Consider the following 22,597-nt stretch of genomic DNA (forward strand, 5'->3'; position numbering starts at 1 on the left):
CGGAACTGTTTCTGCGCGTCACATCCCTGATACAGTACTTAACATCAAAGTACACAGCTCATTTTAACAACCACTGCACGATGTTCAAAAACAACTTTTACAGGTTGTTGGACAAGGTGAGTGTTAGCATCAAGGAGGAGGACTCCAAAATGTGTGCAGTGGGGTGATTGAACCCGCCATTCGTCCTTGGTCCAGCCCTCTGGTGTCAGTACCCAAGGCTGCCCCACAGGGCACCACTCCAGAGCATACGTTCTGTGTGGACTACAGGGCACTTGGCTCAGTCACTAAGGCTGATGGTCACCCCATTCCCCAGGCTGATGAACTCCTAGACAGGCTGGGAGCTGCCAAATTTCTCAGTAATATTTGTCTCACATCAGGGTACTGTCCGATTGCTCTGACTGAGAAAGCCAATGAGGGGTCAGCATTCTCAACCCCAGAAGGCCTTCCCGTTGACATTTAAACTCTCATTTAAAGAAGGCCCATGCCTCCTACCAGAGGTTGGTGAACAGAGTCCTAACTGGGAAGAAGGCATTCTGTGCCACCAACTTAGATGACCAACTTAGATGACCTACTGCCTTCAGTTCAAGCCGGGAGGAATACCTGTCCCACCTCCTGGAGGTGCTTCGGACCCTGCATCGGGTGGGCTGGGCTATCAAAGCCAGTAAGTGCCAGACAGGGCAGGGGACTGTGGTATATCTGGGCCACATGGTAGGTGGGGGCAAGGTGCAGCCTCTCAGGCCAAGTTTGAGACTATCCTGGCCTGCAGCCCCCCAAAACAGACCGAGGCGAGGGCCTTCCTGTGTCTCAACAGATTTTACATGAGATTTAAGGGTTATGGCTCCATTGTTGTCACTATCTTAACTGAACTGACTTCCAAGAAGGAGCCCAAAAACGTGATCTGGACAGAGGCCTGTCAGATAGCCTTTGACACCCTCAAGGGTGTACAACACCAGTACTTTGGGCTCCTGAGTTCTCAAAGGAATTTATTGTGCAGTAGGACACTTCAGAGCATAGCATAAGGGCACAGTTAAATGATGAGGCCCCAGACCAAACAGTAGCCTTCATTAGGAGGAGGCTACCTCCCCAGGAACAGAGGTGGAGTGTTATTGAGGGGAAGGCATTTGCTGTTGTCTGGGCACTGAAGAAGCTAAGACCATACATGTTTTGGGGACTCACTTCCAGGTTCAGACAGACCACAGGCCCCTCGGATGGCTTGTACCAATGAGGGGTGAGAATAATGAGCTATTAAGTTGGTCCATCTTTGTACAGGGAAATAGGTTTACAGTAGAACACCGCTCCTGGGTTATACTGCACTAATGATAACAGTCTCTCCAGGTTCTTCCTCCATTAGTGATAAACTCGTAGTGTGGGCTCTTGGGCAGAACTACGGATGGTTGATGCATTCCCGTTGCAGGACTTAACATCCCAAGTATTTATTGACCCCATCCTCGACAATGATGCAGGATCTTGCTTCGCACGTCCAGTCGACAGCTACATCGGAACCGCTGCTGCATGACTCTTCTTAATTCTGGATCTCTCATTGCTTTACAACCAGTATTTAAGGTACTTTGTTCAGCAAGCCTAACCTGATCCCTGTAGCCAGCCCACGCGCCGTTGCGTCCTGCTAAACTTTGTCCTGGTCCAGAGCAACCAGATAGCCACAGTTGGCTTTCTGTGCTTCTAGGCACTATTTTTACCTAAATCTTTAAAATTGCATATATCTTGTTCTATTGATTGCATTTGTTTTTTTGGTCTCAAATAATTTGTTACATTTTACTCATTTTCTAAATTGTTGTAGGATTTGTATTCTATAATGTTTTCACTGTATTACTGTGATAAATGCAGCATATATTTTATACTTTACACATTGCCTCTTTGTTAAGCCTGACAGTTTTGTGCAAAGCTTGCAGTGAGTTAAGCAAAGGTTAGTTTGGGGTTTGCTTGAGACTTCACCCTGACAGGAATTGAGTTTGCTGTTCAAGTAGGGTTTAACCCCCCCGTCAGTATTTCAATTTCTCACAGCTGCTGGATCTTTCTGAATTTGTAGCAGAGTTTTATTATAGGTCACTTGCACATCTTCTGATGCTGATACTTGCAATTCTAGTTCCTTATGTCCATCTCTGAGCTGTTGTGTTTCATTTTTATCCATTTTACCTCTGTTTTTCTCACAAGTCTGTTTCTGTTCAGACTGAGCTTTCTTAACATCTTTAATATCTTTTGCAACAAGCTCTAGTAGACTGATTGAATAATGGGAATTAAGTCCTCATGCAGTAGTTCTTTCTCTTGCCCCCTATTAGGAACAAGTTATGCCGAATCATGTTCCATAGATTCTCTATGGAACGATTCCCTGATTGCTATTCGGGTCTGCCAAGACCTCATCTAGAACCTCTACATCTGCCTGTACTTCATAGATTTGCCGTCTCTACCAAAATATGAGGTATAGGTTCTCCTTTACCATGGTGAGGTTACATCCCCTAGCATTGTTCTGGAGGATATTATTAAAGTTTACTGGTCCGTGCTGCTGTTCAAGGGTTCAGATAAGAGGCTCACTGGAGTTATTTGAATGTCTTTAAGAAATCCTGTGCTATTCTCCATTATAATGCTACTGCTGTCATCTAGCTAAGAGCTTAGTTGTTGCATAGCCATAAACTCTATAGAATTGTGACTTGTACTTCAAAAGTCTGTTGGTCTCTTTTTTAACATGGATTTTACACGGGACGTTTTTCTCCTTGCAGTCTTTAAGACACCTGTGGTATTCTATTTTTTCACATTCTGGTAAATAAGCTTTAAATCCAATGTATTGTTAGGGTCCTCATAAGTTCTTCACTGGTTTAACATATCCTCAGGTGATAATGCGAGTTATGACAATTTTCTGGTCTTTTAGCCATTATACCACTTTTTTGTTATGCTTCAAAAGTCAACAGTTACTAGATGGTAATGATAAATGTTTGCTGCCCTTCCCAGAGAAACACTGCTGCTTTTTAAAAACATTATCCACCCTCCTTGCTGTTTACTTTCTTCTTTTCCTTTTTTTCTTCCCTTCCCCCTCTCCCCTCGGACAAGGGTCAGACACCCAGCCTTTCCAGGAACTTTCCCCCAAGTTCAGTTATATCTATTAGGAACCAATGTGGCTGTATTGCAGAAAGGAGTGGTGGTGCTTTCCATATAGTTATTCATTTTAACACCACAGATTATGTACCGTGCTTAGACCTATGATCATGCTATATAAACACCATTACACATATTGATTTGGCCAGGCCATTTTCCTGAATTTTTGTTTTTTATTTAATATATATATATATATATATATATATCTTCAAACAAAAATGGTCTAAAGGTTGCTGGAGGACAGAGTTAACATAAATCCAAAACAAGGGTCGATAGCAACCACTGTGGCAGAATTTACTCCCCCATTCTACCCCCCACATGAGGATCCACATTAAACCAGCCTTTACACATATTGTGAAGAACAGAGACATAACCTCACCATAGTTGGTCGTCACCTATCAAATTGATTCAAGGTGTACCCCTACATCCCCCATTATCCGTGCTTCTTGCAGGACTTAAATCCTCCACTCCTGTGAACGTTCCAATAGCGCACCCCAAGCAACCACGTCTGTCATGGCCCCCTCCTCCCTGCGTGTCAGCCGCATATATTGTTCCTCAGCTGCACCCCATTCCATTAAATCTCGAATCCAGCAGGGGATTGACGGATTCCGACCACTCATCCAGCCAGTGGCCACCCTGTGCTTTGCCAGCACCAGAGCCAGCTGTGTGAGTTTATATGGGATATTCCTTCCCCACGGTCTCCGCACTACACCTAAAAGACATGTCAGTGGCGTGGCTTCATGCCCCAATCCCGTAACCTCCTCAACCCTCTCACAATCACTTCCCGCCAAAAGTTGTGCACCGTCCTGCAAGACCAACCTAAGTGCAGGAAGGAAGGAAGCACCAAAAGCGCCACACCTGGGACACCAAGCCCCTCGTCCTGGATCAGTCTTATTGAGTCTGCTAGGTGTGAGGTATGTTCTATGCACAAAATTGAAGTGTAACAGTTTAAACCTATTGTTGCATGACACCGTGTGCACCAACGACCACGCCATTTCCCAGTCAGCTTCCTCTGTGTGGTCCCCCAGTTCATGCTCCCACGCCCTATGCGCCACACTTATCGCGCCCGAATGATCATCCCGAAGGGCTTTGTAGAACTGAGTGATCAAGTGAGTCCCTTTTCCCCAATTAATTTGTCCATCCAACACCGCCGAAGCCTGCGGGCCACCGGAAAACACCACCAGATCTCACAAGCCACACTCTCCATTTTTGTATAGTGCAAGAACTGCCCGGGGCCCAGACTGAACGAATCCTGAGCATCAGTGAAATAAACTCAACATTGGGGTATAAGTCTCCTACCAATTCACATCCTCCCAGCCTCGAACCCTCCATGGACATCAAACTGTCCATGTCCCTGAAAGGTGCTAAGTCCCATATCCTCAATGCTCTGTCAAACGGAGCCCGTCGTAACACATTCTTAATGGCCTGTTCCCGAATCCAGGCAGTGGTTTTGACCAAATAGGGTACAGCAGATTCAGACCGACCACCCAACATCAATAAATGCGGCAATATCCATCTGCCCAGCATTCCTGCAAACAATCTCTTCTTCCAATTGTCTGACTCTGTCATCCACTTTGCAGCGTGTTGTGGATGCGCCGCATAATAATGTCTAATATTGGGACTTGGGTATCTTTACATCACTGTTCAGCATAGTAAGCGGGCAATAGGAAGAAGGATCACCAGGATCCCCTCCAGGGTTAAGCATCAAGCACACAATGCCTTTGCACATGGTTTCTGCAATATACCTCACATTCGGGCCTCCTCAAACACCGCCAACAATTTCTTCCACAGGAGGAGGGAGAATGTTTGGTACATTTCGACCGGAAAGCAGTCACTGCCCGGAGACCTAGATTTCGTCTATGCACCCACTGCCTCCCTCACATCCTCCAGTTATCGCAGCCTCCAGAGCATCCCTACTCTCCGGTTCCAACCTTAGAAGCCCCATCCGCCACAGGAACTTCCCCAAATCATCCTCTGTGATTGGCGCACCAGCCCTTAATACTCTCTGCAGATGTTCCACCAACACTTGACGGATATACTTACGATTAGTAATCATCTCACCTCTAGCATTCCTTATGTGCGCAATGGGGGGGGCGCCTGCACCTCCAGTTTTAGGATCCACACCAATACTTTCACAGATTTATCCCCCTCCCTGTGCAGGTGTTGCCTGCATGCTCTAAGTGTTACCCCGCTCATCGTATCCCAGCAATTGTTAACCGCCTTGTACAACCTGAGTTCCTCCCTTTTAGCCTCGCTTCTGGTCGGTATCCAATGCTGCAGGACCGCCAACTTGTCCTCTGAGCTCGTGAGTTCTTCCTCCATTTGTCTGCGTACCCCACAAGCGGTGCCTATGCAAACCCCCCCCCCCCCTCCGCACTACAGCCTTTAGAGCTTCCCATTCCGTGCCCCTAGACGTCGTCGTGTTCCAATACAAGTCCATATAACCTTTAATCGCCTCCTCGACCTTGTCCCGACACCCGCCATCTGTCAAAGTCCACAGGCATACACCAACTACGTACTGACCCAGTATTGTCGGCTCCCCACTGTAGCTGCATCAACACCTGTGGATGATCAGATTAAAAACCTACCCAGGTGCGTGACATCCAGGACCTGTGAGCAGTTCAGTCCACCCAGGAGAAACCGATCTAGCCGACTATACGTGTTGTGTGTCTTTGAATGACAGGTGTACTCCCTGCCCTCTGGGTGCAGTTCCCTCCATCCATCCCACAGCCCTAAGTTACTCCTAGCTTCCGTGACAGATCTCACCATTAACGGTTTAGTCCCCAACTTGGGCGGGAGATGCTCCTTTGCCCCATCCAATATACAGTTGTAATCACCGGCCCACACAATAGGCACATCCACCCCATTCTCCAAGATCTCTGGTATTCTGGCATAGGAGTGATTATCTGTATTGGGTGTATAAGTGTTAAGAATAGTAATGGGCGACCCATCCAAGGTGCACTCTACAAGTACATATCTACCCTTGACATCCACTTCACTGTACACGTGGGTAAATGGGACCCCAGGGGCCACCCATATGGTCACTCCCCTTGCACAAGAGGAGAAGGAAGAGAACATATGACCCTGCCATTTCCTGGATAGTTTTTGTGTTACCTCCTCGGTCATGTGTGTTTCCTGAAGACCGGATATATGAACCTTATATCTCCTCAGAAAGGATTGTACCCTGTAACGCGTGGTGTACCTCTTCAACCCCCTGACATTCCATGTCAACACATTAATCTGTCGACCCATGCCAAGACCTACCCTCCATCCCTCCCTCTGTACCTCCTCCCCGAGAAAACAGAAGGCGAATACCCATTTCCCCTCTCACATACATGCATGCACTACTGTTATGAACTTCAAACATTGATAAACCGTATAAGCTTTGTGTAACCACCTTTCCATGATTAACACCTCAGTAATAGCACCAGAGGGAATCAGTCTGGTTAATGACAAACATCACCTAAAGTGAATCTCCAACGAGGAAATAAGCTTAACTCACAGCTCATGCTTCAAGGGTATTGCGGCCCACTTCTCAGTAGAAATAGCTCCTGATAGCAAGAGGCTTAAGGGTAGGCATCGCTGGTTTAACAAAGAGTGCCGGTCCTCAAACTAGAATCTAATCCAAGCTATTAGATAGATCTAAGGATGTAAACGTCATTCGCTCAGCCAGAAAGTCTTACAAATCCGCTATCTGCAAAGCCAAGCGTGAACAAGATGACAAGTGGTGGGCAGCACTTAGTGAAGCTGTACAAGAGAGGAACTGTAGTGCATTTTGGTCCCTGGAAGTGCGCGGCCCAGGAGACGGCGAATTGAACATTACAACTGATATTGCTGGGTAGACCATTTTAGTGGGTTGTAATCTTAAGACCATGATAGAGTAATATTTGAGCAAGGGTCCTTATATTCAGAAGTTGTACTAACATCCACCCCTCCAGTGCTGCAACTGTTCTCCCAAGCAGACCTAGCATATTTCTTAGGTACTCAAGCGTGGTAGGACACCTGGTTTGGATGGTGTTCCAGCAGACCTATTCTTAACCGATATTGCAATCTGGTCAAGATATATCACCATCATAGCGAATGCAATAGCATCTGGGGTGCCAGTCCCTTAGTCCTGGAAGGGGCCCATTGTTGTCCCGATTTTTAAAAAGGGTGACAGAGCCCTACCCTGTAATTATAGGCCGAATAGCTTAATAGATTGCATGCAGAAAGGGTTTTGTCACTGCCTTTTGGGCAAGATTTAAGACTGGATGACGTACCACGACATCCGTAGTCCCCTCCAGGCAGGTTTCCGTAAAAAAAAAATATCTACCATTGAGCAAGCCCTTAGGTTTCTACTTTTATATTGGAAACCCGTTTTTATTGGCAAATGAAATCTGTATGTTGCTTTTGTGGATTTGAAATCCGCATTCAACCTAGTACCAAGTAACCAGCTGTGGGAAGTCCTTTCTCTAATGGGAATCCCGGAGCACATTCTTGTACTACTAACTCTGCTCTATGAGGATAATTATGCACATGTCATGTGGGATGACAAGGGGCAGCTAACTGACAGAATCCAGAGGTGTGCGGCAAGGGTGTGTCCTTGCCCCCACCCTGTTCTCCTTGTACATTAATGATATTGTCCACTCTCCACTCAGAGTGGAGGCTGACGCACCAACGTTAGGCACACAGAAAATTCCAGACTTGCTCTTTGCAGACGATACACTCCGGATATCCAAGACCCCAAGTAGATTACGGAAACTCCTCACGTGCTTTGAGGAATTTTGTTCCATGCGGGGATTTGAAATCAATGCTTCTAAAACGGAACTGATGACGCTCAATTCCCACAGGATCCTTCAGAGGGATGTTTATTCCCAAGGGTACCCCACTTGAAAAGGTGGGCACATTTAGTTACCTTGGCATAATGTTAACTAAAAAAAATGGCTTGGAAATCACATATAGCAAAACTGAAGCAAACAGGGGTTTTAATTAAGAATTTTAACCTCTCTCATACCAAACCAATATGCCCTGCAATCCAGATATATGAAGCCAAGGCTGTGAGCTCAGCCCTTTACGGTGCTGAACTGTGGGGTAATGCCAAAGTAGGAAATGGATGGTAGAATGCTGGGAGTTCGCAGGTCCGACACAGCCCTCTGAATTCTCAGATCAGACACTTGCCTGATGTTAGTGATTGCTGTTGCCAAGTTCCTTGTCGCATGTTGGATTGTCAGAGGAAAACTTTTATGTGTATAATGGGTTAGTAAGAATGTATTAATTCAAACTGTGAGTGCATTTAATTTTATTATTTTTATCTAATCACATGTACTGTACATATTTTTATTTAACCATGTGTATTTATTTATTGCTGTTATGTGCTTTTGTGGCTCTTGTAGCCAAAATAAAGTTCTCTTGACTGACTGATCAACTTTACCAAAAAGATGACCCAACCCCTCAACACTCACCCCTGGATGAACAGTAGAACAAAGACAACAAACCATACTGTAGATGCTGCCAGGACAACCGCCTAATCCCCAACTACCCAGTTATGAAGTCCTACCACAACCGTGGAGTAACCACCCTGCACACGGGCTTTAACATACTAATGCCTGAATACCAACCCAACATGACTCAATGTTATAGTTGACCCCCACCTCCCCCGATGTCCAATACATTCCTGAATTCAAATAGAGCCCCTTCGGGACCTTGGTCGTTGTCCAGAGGCACCCCTCCACACAGTCTAAGTGCTCTCACTGAGATACAGACACCCCTCCCTCCCCCCCAAACAGCAATCTCCAGATACATAGTCAGACGTGTAGGGACCCTTTTTGCACCCTGTTCCAGCTCCCTATTCAATCCATCCACTGATCCAGAGGTCACCACTGCCATTGTCTCATCCTATTGTATCTCAGTTCTATGATCAGAATCAGTAGCTACCACCTGAGCCGCAGTACCCTCCAATTGGCTGACCCCCGGGTCCTCCAGTCCGGGCCGTCCGTTCCAGAAGCCCGATGAGCCACCCCACCTGTCCTCTCCGATCTGCCGGGAGTGGCTTTATCCCACATCTCAAGCCAACTCCAAGCCTCCTCCGGACGCTCAAAGAAGTGGTACCTGCCACTAGAGAGCACCTTTAGGTGTGCTGGATACAGCAGCATATCTGATGCTCATGGCACAGAGCTTTGCTTTCACCTCCAGGAACCCCTTTCTGGAGCTCTGAACCTTGTTTGTGTAATCAGAATAAATGGAAATTTTGCAGGTCTCGAAGACCGCCCTGCCCGCAGAACACAGTCTCTCTTTATAATTCAAGAGACGGGCAATCATAGCTGTCGGTAGCGTACCGGGCAGAGGAGCCGCGACCAGGGCCCTATGAGCACGCTCCACCACGAACACCCTGGACAGCCCGACGGGCTACAGAACGTCCTTGATCCAACTCTCCATGAAGGTTTCCACCGCGGACCCGACTGCACGCTCCAGGAATCACAGAATTTGGATGTTATTCCACCGGGACCTGCCCTCTTCATCCTCCAGCCGTGCCTGCAGTCTTCCAACTGTTGAATTGATCTGCACCATCTGTTCATGCATGGCCCCCACCTCTGTCTGCAGCTCCAAAATGGAACCTTCCGATACCTTGACCAGATCAGAAACCTTCCTGAGGTCTGCCCGAAGGAGGTTGACCTCAACTGCCACCGTTTCTATCTTCCCTTCGAGGGCCACCCTAGAACCTGTAAAGCTGCAGGAATCTCAGCTCACGATGCCTCCTCTGTAGTCTCCGGCGTGCTCAGGCTATCTCCAGTCTCCTCCCCTCCTCCCAATCGAGTCTGTCACTGCGGCAGGGTCAAAGGCGTGGTGTATTGTTCCATGGTGTTCCTCTGCGATGCTACCCCCTGCTGGTGTCTCCTAATTCTGCTGCGTGCTACGAGCAAAAAGATATCTCCGTCTGAATTGGTCTGGTGAGGTGGTAAAAGTGCCTGGAGATTACAGCACCACACCTCCCTCAGCCACGGGACACTGCCGTGCGCTGACTCCCAGCAGGTAGCCTCAGACTCTGGGGATCTGAGCACCCCCAGAAGCTTCTCTCAGCGAGCCCAGGGCCCTGGTCCCTAAAGGCCCACTACCAGGCCCTGGGCAGGTCACCAGGACACCAATTCTTCCACTCATTGATCCGTGGCTGCCCCTCAGTCCGTTTGGCCGCTCCTCCCAACACTCTTTCGGCCAGTCCACCGCCTGTCTCCCGGGATCCCTCGATCCTCTGTCTTCCTTTGCCGACCATCAGCCTGACCGGATCTGCCCGACAGCGCAGGTCCACTCTGCTCAGTACTTCGCTCGGGCACCCAGCGGGACACCCCAAACCTAATGCCGGTCCAGGCTAGGCAGCAAGGCCACACACCTCCGGGGGCTGGCTGACATGTGACTCTACTGGGGGACATCACAGCCCCCAGCAGAAAAGTCCCAGAAGTGCAAAGGAGGCAGCAGGCCGCCGCCTCCCTGTGCCGGTCAGCCGTGGCCCAGGGGAGGCCCACTGACGCAGCCCGACCACCGGGAATCTGAGCTTCAAAAACTGGGCTATCTTACCGCTATTCGGGGTGCCGTCCCATGATGCAGCTGAACGATTTAGCCGGGATGGTGGGAGCTCACTAGGAGCGCGTCCCGCTGTCCATCTTGCTTGGCCATGCCACCCTCAGTTAAATCTACTTACTGAATTATTATCACTCATGCTCACTTATTCATTTTCACTAACTTGCACTCATTCCTTGTCCTCCTCAATGTCCTTTATTTGATTAATTGAATCATAAAAGGTAAAAAACAAAAAACAGAAATGAAACCATTTAAAGTTAAAATAAAATATATTAACATACATTCTCCCAATCCCATGTGGGGGTTAAAATTAAAATGTACACAAAATGTTTAAAATATACACAACATGAATATGCTAAAATTATTTTTAAGCCCTCTGGTTTAAAAGGTATTACTTGATACTGTAGGATTTTGCCCTAATAGGCCATATTGATTCTAAAAACTTTGCTACAGCGCACACGACAGTGCCATAAGTACTAGTTCTACAGATCCTAAGGGCTGAATGACGATCCCTGAGCCCCAGACAATTGCAGAGGGGTCTAATCCAACAAACCCTATGCTTTTTATATGCAGGACAATGAAGTAGGACGTGGGTGATTGTTTTTTTTTTTTTTTTTTTTTTTTGTCGAACATCCATAGGGCAAGAGTCTGTAAGACTATCATTCAGCTGCCATCTGAAGAAAAAATCTTGCAGGCTTAAGGATCCAATTCTGAGATAATGATCAAAGTGCACATGCTGTGGGCTGTGAAATAGTGTCAAGATAATGATCAAATGCATAATAACACTTGACTGATAAAAAAACTACCAGATGGAGCAGATGATAGTGCCATTTGCACATTAGCCCAATATGCGTCTTTCAGCGTTTGTCAAGCATTTTTAGGGAAGGGGCAAAGGGTCCAACCAATAGGAGCCCAGCTCTGGTTTTGAAAAGCAGTTTTTTTACATAACGGCACCACGCGATTTTCTCAGCTTGCGAGGCCCAGAGGAGCTCCCTTAGCCATAACCTATATGGTTCTAACACGTCTGTAGACCAAACCGTATCCAATACTGTAGTGGCCACAGAGCAGCAATATCTGCAATTGATTGCAGACTAAGATCCAAGCGGATTGGGAGTCTAGGTGTGCTTGATGGAATCTTTAACAAAGCCTTTATGAAATGGTTCTCTGCTCTTACTAAGTCATGCAATTTACCATGGCCCCACAGCTCCGCCCCATACAGATCTCCCCCTCTGGCTTGGTTTTTATTTATTTCTATAGCTGGTGTGGTGGAAAAGTTGGGGATCTTCCAGTGAATCTTAATATACTACCTACATTTTGTCTTGGGGACATGGGGCACCTTAACAGTTGGCCTGCCCATTTGTGAAAATTCTCTAATCTGACTCCCAGGTAGTTGAATTCTGATACTCGTTCAAGAATCTCACCATCTAGCGATCTGGTTTTCTTCACTCTCTGCTTGCTATCGGCAAAAAACATATATTTGTTTTAGTACAATTTATTTGCAAGCCATGGTCTTTACAAAACCCCAAACATTTCACCAGGAGCTTAGACAGTCTGGACGCTGCTTGCGATAATGTGTCATCAGCAAACAGGGTGTCTTTGTCCCACCACTTTTTTTGGGCATCATTTTCACAATTGTATAAGTAAAGGATTCAGGTGTTTATGTATAGGAGGAAAAGTGTGGGGGCAAACACACAGCCCTGTCTAACACCTTTCTGAATGGATTACTTTTAGCAAAGGCCCAGAGACCCCGATTCTGCCTAAGATCTCCCATAGTTTGTATCTGGGAACTAAGTCAAAGGTGGACTTAAGATCTACAAAGGCAACAAACAGTCTCCCAAAGTCCACATCGACCGATTTCCACTTCATTGTGAGAAACCGGAAGATCTGATCCAGGGTGCTTGTCGTCCGCCTAAAGCCTGCCTGTAGGTGGCTTAGGACGTCATTCTCCTCTATCTAAGCCCTGAGTCTCCCCAATACATGATGAAAGAACAGTTTCCGTAAGTTATCCAGCAGACTGATCGGTCTGTAGTTGCCCGGACCGACTTATCTCCCTTTTTGCAAATGGGTACGGCAACTGCACCTTTGCAGGAACGTGGGAAATAGCTACCTGCCGAAGCAGCGTTTGACCCACAGCTTATGTAGGGGCCCCAAAGCTCTAAATCAGATTTAAACAGGCCAGCCGTATCCCATATAACCCTGGCACCTTCCCAGATTTTTGTGCCATAATGGGAGCCTCTGTTTCCCTCCTGGTAAATGGAGTAATCTAGCCTGTCTCTGCGTTGCTCCACTCATTTGGACTAGCTGGGCCTATTGAGGTAGCGGGCTCCTGTCTATAAGGTTTGGTGAAGTGATGATTCCAGTTTTAAGCGGGGATCTGGCAATCCGGTCTGGAGCTTTCATTTCGCCCATTGTGGGAGACCAAGCACCAGAATCGTTTCACATTGTTTTCCTTAGCTGCTGTTTGTAGTTCCTGTGAAGTGCCCTCCTCCCTCTGTGCCAATCATTCATTGTCCCTCACTATCGTGCACTCACTTTTACTCACTCCCTAACTCTCTTACTTTCATTTGTCACTCACTCTGACTCTCACGTTCTCACTTATTCAGTCAGATTCACTTTCTCTGACTTAGTCATACTTAAACTTGTGCATTCTAAATTGCTTTTTCTCACTCACTCATTGTCACACACTCTCGTTCTCGCACTGATTCTGGCACTCTCTAGCACTCCCTCCCTCATTTTCAGTCATCCTTACTTAGTCAGTCAATCTAACTCACTGACAGCCAAATTCACATATTGTTACACGCTACCAGACTCTCACTCTCACATATATACTTACACACACCCTCACTCAGAACTACTCATGCACCATATATTTAAAAACATTTTTACTTACCCAAGCTCCCGGGGAAGTTTTCATTCCAGCTAATTGTACTCCATTGTTTGTTTATTACACTAATAACGAATAATATAATGCTTTTCAATATTACTGTAACAAAAAACCTGGTAGCTAACCAGAAGAGTTAAGCCGCATGCCATGTGGCTAATCAGCCCCTGTGTTGCTGGCACTGATTTTGACATCTCGGAGGCCATGGGTATCACAAAGAATGAGCCAGGGACTCGCAGCTACATCCCCCGGGGACCCCACAGATAGATGGTAGATAGACCAACACGCTGCTGCCTATCTTTAGATATCAATGTGACTTATGGAATCGAGGCATTCTTTCAGAATTTTGGCTAGCTTTCGGAAAGCCAGTGCTACAGATACCTGACTGCTGACTCTATTGGCTTTCATGATTTGCTACGTTTGGAAGATGAAGCCCATTATCAACTTTGGGGAAAATATTTGTGGTGAAGCCAAGTTGACCCTCTTTTTCCGATTTTGACATCAGTGAGCACTGTTATACACATTGTTTCAATTTTCATCAACTCTGAAATTAATGTGTAGTCCATCATTTAAGATCTGTTTTGAAGACCTTAAAACCCTTTATGGAGAAGATGACCTGTGTTTGGAAACCTAAGTAGCACTGTTCTAACATTCCTTGTATCGAAAATGTAATGGGGTCCATAAAACTTGATCTTGTGAAATTAACAAAGGAAAATATTGATAGAGCTGGTCTGAAAGGTAGACCAGGCAGAAGCAGACCAGAATGGCTCCATAGATTAAAGAGACCTTGATCAAACAAAAGTAACCAGCACACCTTGTGAGTATTGTTGTACTTATATGAATAGAGTCGGGATATTCCTGCCTAACCTCCCACAATTATTATGCAACTCCATAAGTGGTGAAAAAAGTAGGCATCTTCAAGAAGTACTTCAGTAATCCTGTGAAATATTCCTATTACTTAACCAAACATTTCGGCAAGAATTTAAAAGAAAAAAGAATAGTAAATATACCATGAAAGTTTACACCTACTGGTAGGCAACCGTTTATAGACTCAAAGTTCAATGCAAAATCAAAAATATACTTTTGGATTTTAGACTCATTGCTTCCCCCTAAACCTTCAGTTCAAAAGTATATGACGCCACACGTCCAGTGTGGCATAGTTGTACATGCTCTGTGGCAAGTTTAGGAAGACCGTTGAATGCAAGTTATATGTTGCTGAACTGTTTGAACACAACAGTCTTGCTCTGTGTACAATGTTCAACGGGGCTGGCATAAAGATTACACCTGCTGATGTTGAAATGTTATGAAAGGTTGCATGGTCACGGTCGGTTGGCCTTGCAGCCTACAAAACCTAAAAACTTGAAAACAGTATGATAAGCTATTCCTCTATGGGGACAGCTAGAAGTTGGTTTTGATTATTATTTTTTATTTTCACTTAATGTGCTGCTTTTAAATGCCTGTGAATCACAGCTAGTTGAATCATGCGGTCCTCTGAGGTATCTAAAGACTAAGAATAAACATAAAGCTTCAAATCTCAGTCATACATGGGTCTAACTGTATAAATGAGGGAAATACCTAGCCCAGACTCGCACAGGCAGGCTTTCTATTGGCCCCCTGGTGGTATGCCTTGTTGGTGAGGGGTTGCTGTGGTGCATGATCATACAGTTATCAAATCCGTTAGTCCTTACTCCTCCGCCCCTTACACAGCAACGAGAGAAGTATTGATGGAAGCCAACAGCAGCCAGGACAAAACATTAAAAAAAGAGCAGGTGGGAATCAAGCACACTAAGTGTTACTAGGTTTACAACCATAGCTCAAACGTTTCGTAGTGGATTGCACATGTGGGTTGCCACTTTTCCACAAACTGAAAAGTATCTTTCCTGGTAGCAGGAGGTGGGCCTAATCACACTTTCCAGCACAGAATGACATAACATAAATACTAGGTAATTCCCCTCCCCGCCCACAGTAGAACTTCTGTCCATACCAGAATTCCTGGTAACAATGTTACATTATTGGTTTAATAAAAAAATTAAAACAAGTTCCACTTGTCAACCCTCTACTTATGCCTTTTTGTCTCTCAAACATTTGAAATACAAGAAAAATGGCAATTGCTTTCTAAGGTATGTCATGGTGTCAAAGGTGTAGTCTTGCTTCATGTATTGGGAAGTGATAGGTGGGCTGTACAAAGCATCATTTTACCAAGTTGTAGGTTTAAATGCTACTATTCAACATTTTTAATCTCTTTTGTGGTTTGTCCAACAGATTTACTCATGTGAAATTCATATGTGTTGAACCACAGAGCAACAATAAGAAGAAAAGGCAGCTCTCTAATGGTTGTCCAGCTTATCTTGTTCTGGAGTACAGTGAGGAATTGGACCGTCTGGTGATCAAAGAACAAAACAGCAGCCACGTCCACAATGGCCTGAGGGATTCACTTAAAGGAAAACAAAATTCTTCAATAGTACATAAAATTTCACACCAGTGCCGCAGTAGTCCAACACTGAAATTACCCATTTGGAAACTGCGACAAAGGCCATCCGTAAACTATAGTCTCGTCAAAAAACGTAATTGCACTGGTATTCATGCAGGCTTAGGAGATTTACAGATCAGAAAAAGAGCTACTTCTACAACTGAAGAGAGTACAGCAAGCCACAGCTCTAAAGTTTCTCAAAAATCAACAAAAAGGAGACTTCTCTCAAAGCCGCCTGCGGACCCTCCAGCGTTCAAAGAATGTAAGTACAACAGCACCATAGCTGTAGGTGATACCAAGATTGATACCCACATTTTTTCTTCAATACATGAAAAGTCATCTGAGCCTGTGGACAACCAGGTAAACAAAGAGCACAACAGCAATCACACTCCTATTGATCAAAAGGAGTCACTAAGTGGAAACGTATCATCTTCTTCATCGGAGTGTGCACCAGGGCCAGACAAAAGCCAACCTCAAAGAATACTGAGGAAGAGGCAGGAGCAAAACCTATGTTTGGAAGCCACTTGTAATGAGGAAACAGAAAAGCTTCTTCCATCTGGTAACTGTCCACCTTCTGTTGAAGCGAATACAGTCTCTTTGCCTTCAAAAAAAAAAGTCTCTGTCTTCTCGCTTGAACGGGTAACAAATGGCATTAAAGAATTATTGCGCATTGACAGAGGTTCCCTGGCTTCGTTTAATGTGGATACCATGGAAAACCTTGACAGGCTTAGCTTCCAGACCAGCAAAATGTGTGTCCTTTTCACAAAATTCCCAGAGAGCCTACTGCTGCACCGTGTTCAAAGTAAGTCTAACCACATACTTTATGCATTCTTAGTGGAGAGTAAGGAGAGAATCGGCAAGGTAGTGCATTTTGCTGTGCTCAAGGAGGAGAATGCAGAAAGTATGTCCAAAATGCTAAATGTCTTTGCTCAATTCAACCCAGAGTATTGGAAAATAAAGGTTATTTTTACAGATGCAACCTTTGCTCACAAATCTACTCTAAAAGAAATATTTCCAGCAGCACAAGTCCTGCTTTCAGTTTATCACATAGTGCAGCTTATTGAGAAGAAGGTCAAGGCAGCACCAGGTATCCAGGAATATCTAGAGATGACTCTGAGAGATGCAGTCTTCTCTCCCTCAACTGAGAACCGGAAGAAGCTGTCTAGGATGCTAAAACACGTGTTAGATCCCCAGTTTCACCAGTTCATAGAAACTCATTGGATCTCCTGTGAAATGCTCTGGTACATGCATGTTAAGAAGGGACTCCATTCTTGCAGCATCTACATGGACAGTCTGCAGCTAATTACTCACAAAATCACCAGTATCTTCAGCAAACAACCATCCCTGGAAAACAGCATCTTGTACCTTGTGGAATATGCAGATTGCTTCAACTCCAGAGGTTTAGACAATCTTAACCAGGGTTCTTTATACAGTACAAAATTAATTCCTAAAAATGTAGTTCCAAAGAAAGTAGGTAGAAAACCCAAGGACAGTAGTAGAGCCACCTCTTCACCTTCCCCTGATGTCCTACCACCCAAGTCTAGCACGAGAATTTCATCTTTGCCTTCCTCTTCTGTGCTGCTGTCTAAACTGGCACAGCTGTTGCCCAAATCTTCACCATCGCTGCCCAGACCCGAACAGCCGCTGCAGCCTAAATCGCAAAGCGAGGTGCAGCCTGAACCAGAATCCCATTTGCAGTCCAAACAAGATTACCCCATGCTTGCAGAACCAGAAGCCACCAATCTAGTGAAACAGAAGCCCCTTCTACCTGAGACAGATCCAGTTATGCCTGAAACCAAATCTTTGCAGCCCAAACGAGAACCATTGCTGCTGGAAACTTTGCTGCCCAAAACAAAACCGTTACTATCTGAATCAAAATATGTGCTCCCCAAACTCGAACCCTTCAAATGGGACCCCTTTTTGCCCAAATCAAGCACACAGCTGCCCAAATTGGAGCCTCCGCCACCCGAGCCAGAACATGTGTTACCCAACCTGGAGCCATCACTGAACAAATGGGACCCCCTACTGGAAAAATTCCTGTCTAACACTGAACCTCTGCTGCTCCAACAAGAGTTTATGCCACCTGAATGGGAACCTCTTCATCCTAAACATGAACCCTTGCTACCAGAATCAGTTCAGCTGAAACTGGATACCCTATTGCCCAAACCAGAATGCCATCAGCCAAAACTGCTGCACAGCCCGGTACACGCTCTCCTTCCTCATCTGCAATTGCTCACAGATGATGATTCTGTGCTTACCGCCCTAAAGGAAACCTGCACAGAGGTGGCGTACCAGCTATGTCTAAGTGAGTGGGAGGTGGTGAAGAAGTCCAGTCGGGTCATTAAAATGTGCGATGCGTCCACTTCTGTAAAGCTCATTGAGGACATAGAAGAGGTTAGCCGTGACTGTCAAACATGCAGCTGCTACTTTAACAAGCGTTATCAGCTTCCCTGCCGCCATATTCTGACTGTCCTGCACATTCATAACAGGCCATTGGAAGATAATATGGTATGCCCACGATGGCAGAGGAGGTATCAGCATCCCCCTTTGGCAGAAGAGGGTATTCTAGGCCACATTAATTGTTCTGCCATCAGTCAAAAGGCAGGCGAGGAGCGTTTTACCAAGATTAAGAGCTTGACAAAAGAGTTAGCAAACCTGCTGATGCAATGTGAGGGGCCTGAGCTGAAGGAAAGATGCTCCACCATTCATTCAATTGTGGCCATGTGGAAAAAACATCAGAAACCAAAAGAAAATGTTGAGGAGTATAAGGTGAACTATCTTGGAGAGCTGCCTCAGCTCTGGAGGACACAGGATTATGGAAAGTTTGGGTAATGACCATCAGATCAGATCAGATCTGACTAGAAACAAATCTCACTGCAGTGGGGAGCCCGTGGGTTTAAACATTTTTTGTATTTTATTATTATTGTAGAAACTGGTGGAGAAAGTTAAACATGCCATCTGATGATGTATAATATGTGTTCCATAAACGCCATGGAGCAGACATGACATTCACTTCTTTAATTGTAAAGACTCAACTGGAATGGCTCTGTGAGGTTATTTGTTATACAAGCAATAATGTGAGGACCATGGCCCCCCCCAAGGGGAGGCAAGGCGTATCTCTTTTTTACTCTTACTGCTCCCTGCCTATTGGAGGGACCATATTTTATTTCCAATTCCGAATTCCCTAAAGTGTGCTCTCTCTTACTTTTTTCCCCTAGCCCCTTTCACATCTCATTCGCATTGTTTATATATAGACACACTTTTAAAAACTTAACCTGTTTCTGACTTCAAACTAGGGGCACATAACCACATTGTTTCGTAGAATATAGTGGTGACCTCTCTGCTCTATACATTGAAAATTAAACACCAAGACTGCGCTTATTGTTCCCAGGTTATTAACATGCAGCTCTGCTTTCCTGCCACGCCGTTTTGCATCACCATACAGATGTGTATCTCCTTATTTTGCAATGTAGTACTTTGACTTTGCATATGACCTTGAAATCCTAATATACCGCTCTAGAAATGGATTCCCGTATGGTGCCAGATGTGCACCTCAGACTTGACTTGCACTCGGGGAGGGCTCTCTACACAAGTCTCCAGTTATGTTCCCAGTAAGAGTGTTCCAGATGAAATGAGTGCCGTTGAGCTTCTGCCAGACACATGGATACATTTTTTATTCTGTATCTGATAGTGAAGGATATAGAAAAGCCATATCCTTTGTCTAGGAGACTGCCATGGCAACACTTCCATTCTGGTATAGGCTCACAAAACCATGTATTTTTTAAACTGTTGGTAAGCAACGTTTTAAATATTGCAAAGTGAATTAAAAGAAATGTACTTTTATTGACTGTTGGCTGACAACTGTGCATTAATTTCAGGGAAGTGGGCTACTTGAGGTGCAGGCATGACACCCAGCCTAAAGGTGTCAGGATGACCAACTTCAGAAACAATAGGTGGAGTAACAGTAGAATCTTAGTCCTCCCTAGGACTGGGCTATGAGGTGGTAACTCATCAGCACTGTTCACTCACTTGATCTTTCTGATTTATCTTACATTCATTCGCTTTGTGACATTTTTAAGTGTGATGTGGCAGCAGGTGATTTGGAATCAAGTACATAAATTATTGCTTGCTGATATTTCTTCTTCTGTTGCAGATTAGAATTTGCAAGCCTTCCGTATGATTTGTTTCTAATGGGTACCCTTTTGTTAGATTAATATTATCCCAGACTGGGTCTGGAATTTTTTCATCCATACTTTGTCACCAGCTCTAGTGGGCGCTACACAAACTGCACAGAAAAGCCACACAATACCTAAGAAACATTTTATTTAAAATTGGAGAACGTCTCTTGAAGTTGTGGACGTAAAGCCATGTATAATGTCTCAATTTTAGGTATCTGTTATGAATTTCAACTGTTACGAATTTCCACAAGTAATGTTTGTGGGGTTTAATATACTCATCGGAGCTGGAAATGTGTGACACGGTCTGCTGTAATGAATTCTAAGGCGATTAAAGAAAGGGAAGCCAAACTTGTGACTGCTTCCGTGAAAAGTGTGTCTTGCTTTGCCTTCCAGAAAGAGGACGTGCTCCCCTTCACACACTCACTCAAAGCCGTTGCACTTCTGTGTCACAAAAAATAAAATAAAAACGAAGCTACCCCACCATGGCAAAAAGAGACCGGTGTAAAGAGAGATCAACATCTTCCTCTCAACCTAATCCTGTGCTGGAGCCTATACAGACCATGGCATTTCACCACAGTAGGTTAATCCATGAGATGCCTCTTAATTTCAAGAAAGTTCTGTTTTAAGAGAAGGGAGGACTATTTTGCTTCAGAATCAGATCCAGTCCAAATGGCCCAAAAGGTGAGGCACAATGAGGGCAGAGAGGTCGAGATTTGTCTCTTTGTTACCAGTTCATAGTTGGTGGTTCAGGTATCGTTCCAGAAATGTAATTTTGTATGCTGGATATGTTTACTTCAGCATGACTGACACTAGCCAACCGTAATCAAGAAACTCCTCCCTCAAGTAAGCACGATGGGCCAGGTTTTAGTACACTTTTACCATGGGAGAAAACCTATAGCTCTTGCAGCTGAAAGAATGTATAACTTTAGGTTTATTTACAAACCGCCAAAAACACTTGTTAGGTGACTGCCTAGTGTCTAGCAGTTGGTGCAACACATACTGGAGATGATTCGAAAAGAGAATATGCATATAATTTACACATGACTGTACAGCTAGCTTCTCTTTGTGCATAAATGCATATGAGGAGGGAAGAGGGGGGTTGAGGGAGAGGGGGGGGGTCGAGAGAGAGGCGGGAGAGAGAACTGTTTCAGTTCTTGACTGTGATAATAAAAGTGACTGAAACCCCTTCTATCCCTAATCACTCAAAAGAGTCATAAGCTTCATTTTCCACAGAATTTTGTAGAATTTTAGTTGCCATGCACCAAGGCCCTAGTGGACCAAGTGGGTCAGTCTACTTCAACAGTATTCAGCACACACTGATCCACCTTGCCTTTCCTCTCATATGTCTCAAGGGCATTTGGAGGTTTGCCTTTGTGGCTTCAGTAGTATGTGGTGCCATTAAATCTGTAATTCCACCCCACACCTCTTTTCCTGCTGACAGGGAGTGGTAGAACAGCTCTCAAGGCTGCAGATAGTCTCTTTTTGCATCTCCTGATAAGCTTTATTTGTTTTTATTCTTCCTTGCTTGCCGGAGGACATACACAAATCTTTTGAAAATGTTCGCAGTAATGATATGGATACTGAAAAGCAAGCAATGCAAGTAGCTTTGAATGCAGTGGAGTCTGGTGGTTCTCAGAAGACAGTCATGGATGAGATCTTGGGGTTCTTTGTGGATATGCAAGCACAACTATTAGTTATGCCATCAACTGTAATTGTCTCTTTAGAAGCAAAGCTGCTGCTTTTAATGAGTGTGACTAAAATGTACAGCTATGGGTTAGGGACAGTCATATCCCCAGAAAAGCATTTGCTCAGAGATTTCAACCATCAATTTAAGTTTCAACAGATTCAGACCATCATTCAACAGCAACAGGTCAGTCACTTCTACAAGGACAGAAGTGCATGTAGGAACATGTAGCCATCTTTGGACGGATACTTCTCCCTGTAAATTCCTCACCTGTAGGATAATCCTAGGCATTTGACTTGATCCGGAAATGTCAAAGTTCTCAAACTTAATCTTGACACCTCACCAGAAATGGACATGAAACCCAACCACAGTAGTTATGTCATTCCACTTGGTGGTCAGGAAGACAGCAGAAAAGCTGGATGTACTAACGGTGGATGTCCAGACTAATGACTTTTCTTTCATCCACACCAACCTCTGACCCTGCTTCCCTTTAATGAAGACTACGAGAAGCTCACGACAGCACGGGTGGTGAACAGATCGGTGACAAGATGTTACTGCCTGCTGTCATGGGAATCCTCTTTTTTTCTGAGTGCACCCATCACAGAATAGTTTCATTATCCAAGCTTAGTGTTTCTCCAGACATGTAATAGGCATCTACGCTTCGGTCTCCTTGGAAAGGGAGTCTAAGTGGGGAGAAACAATGTTCTCAGCAGGTAGTATGGATC

At 45.0% G+C, this 22,597-nt stretch overlaps 1 protein-coding gene across 1 annotated transcript in view; it reads left to right on the top strand.

Moving 5' to 3' along the window:
• The window catches only part of ZSWIM3 (zinc finger SWIM-type containing 3), a 33,654-nt gene extending 13,796 nt beyond the window's left edge, over positions 1-19,858 (top strand). Inside the window, exon 2 of the mRNA XM_069243506.1 lies at positions 15,803-19,858. Coding sequence (XP_069099607.1) covers positions 15,803-18,842 — 3,040 coding nt within the window. The 3' untranslated portion in view covers positions 18,843-19,858. The remainder of the gene's footprint in view (positions 1-15,802) is intronic.
• Positions 19,859-22,597: the final 2,739 nt, after the last annotated feature.

This window comes from Pleurodeles waltl, chromosome 7 (assembly GCF_031143425.1).
Source record: "Pleurodeles waltl isolate 20211129_DDA chromosome 7, aPleWal1.hap1.20221129, whole genome shotgun sequence".
Taxonomy (NCBI): Eukaryota; Metazoa; Chordata; class Amphibia; order Caudata; family Salamandridae; genus Pleurodeles; species Pleurodeles waltl.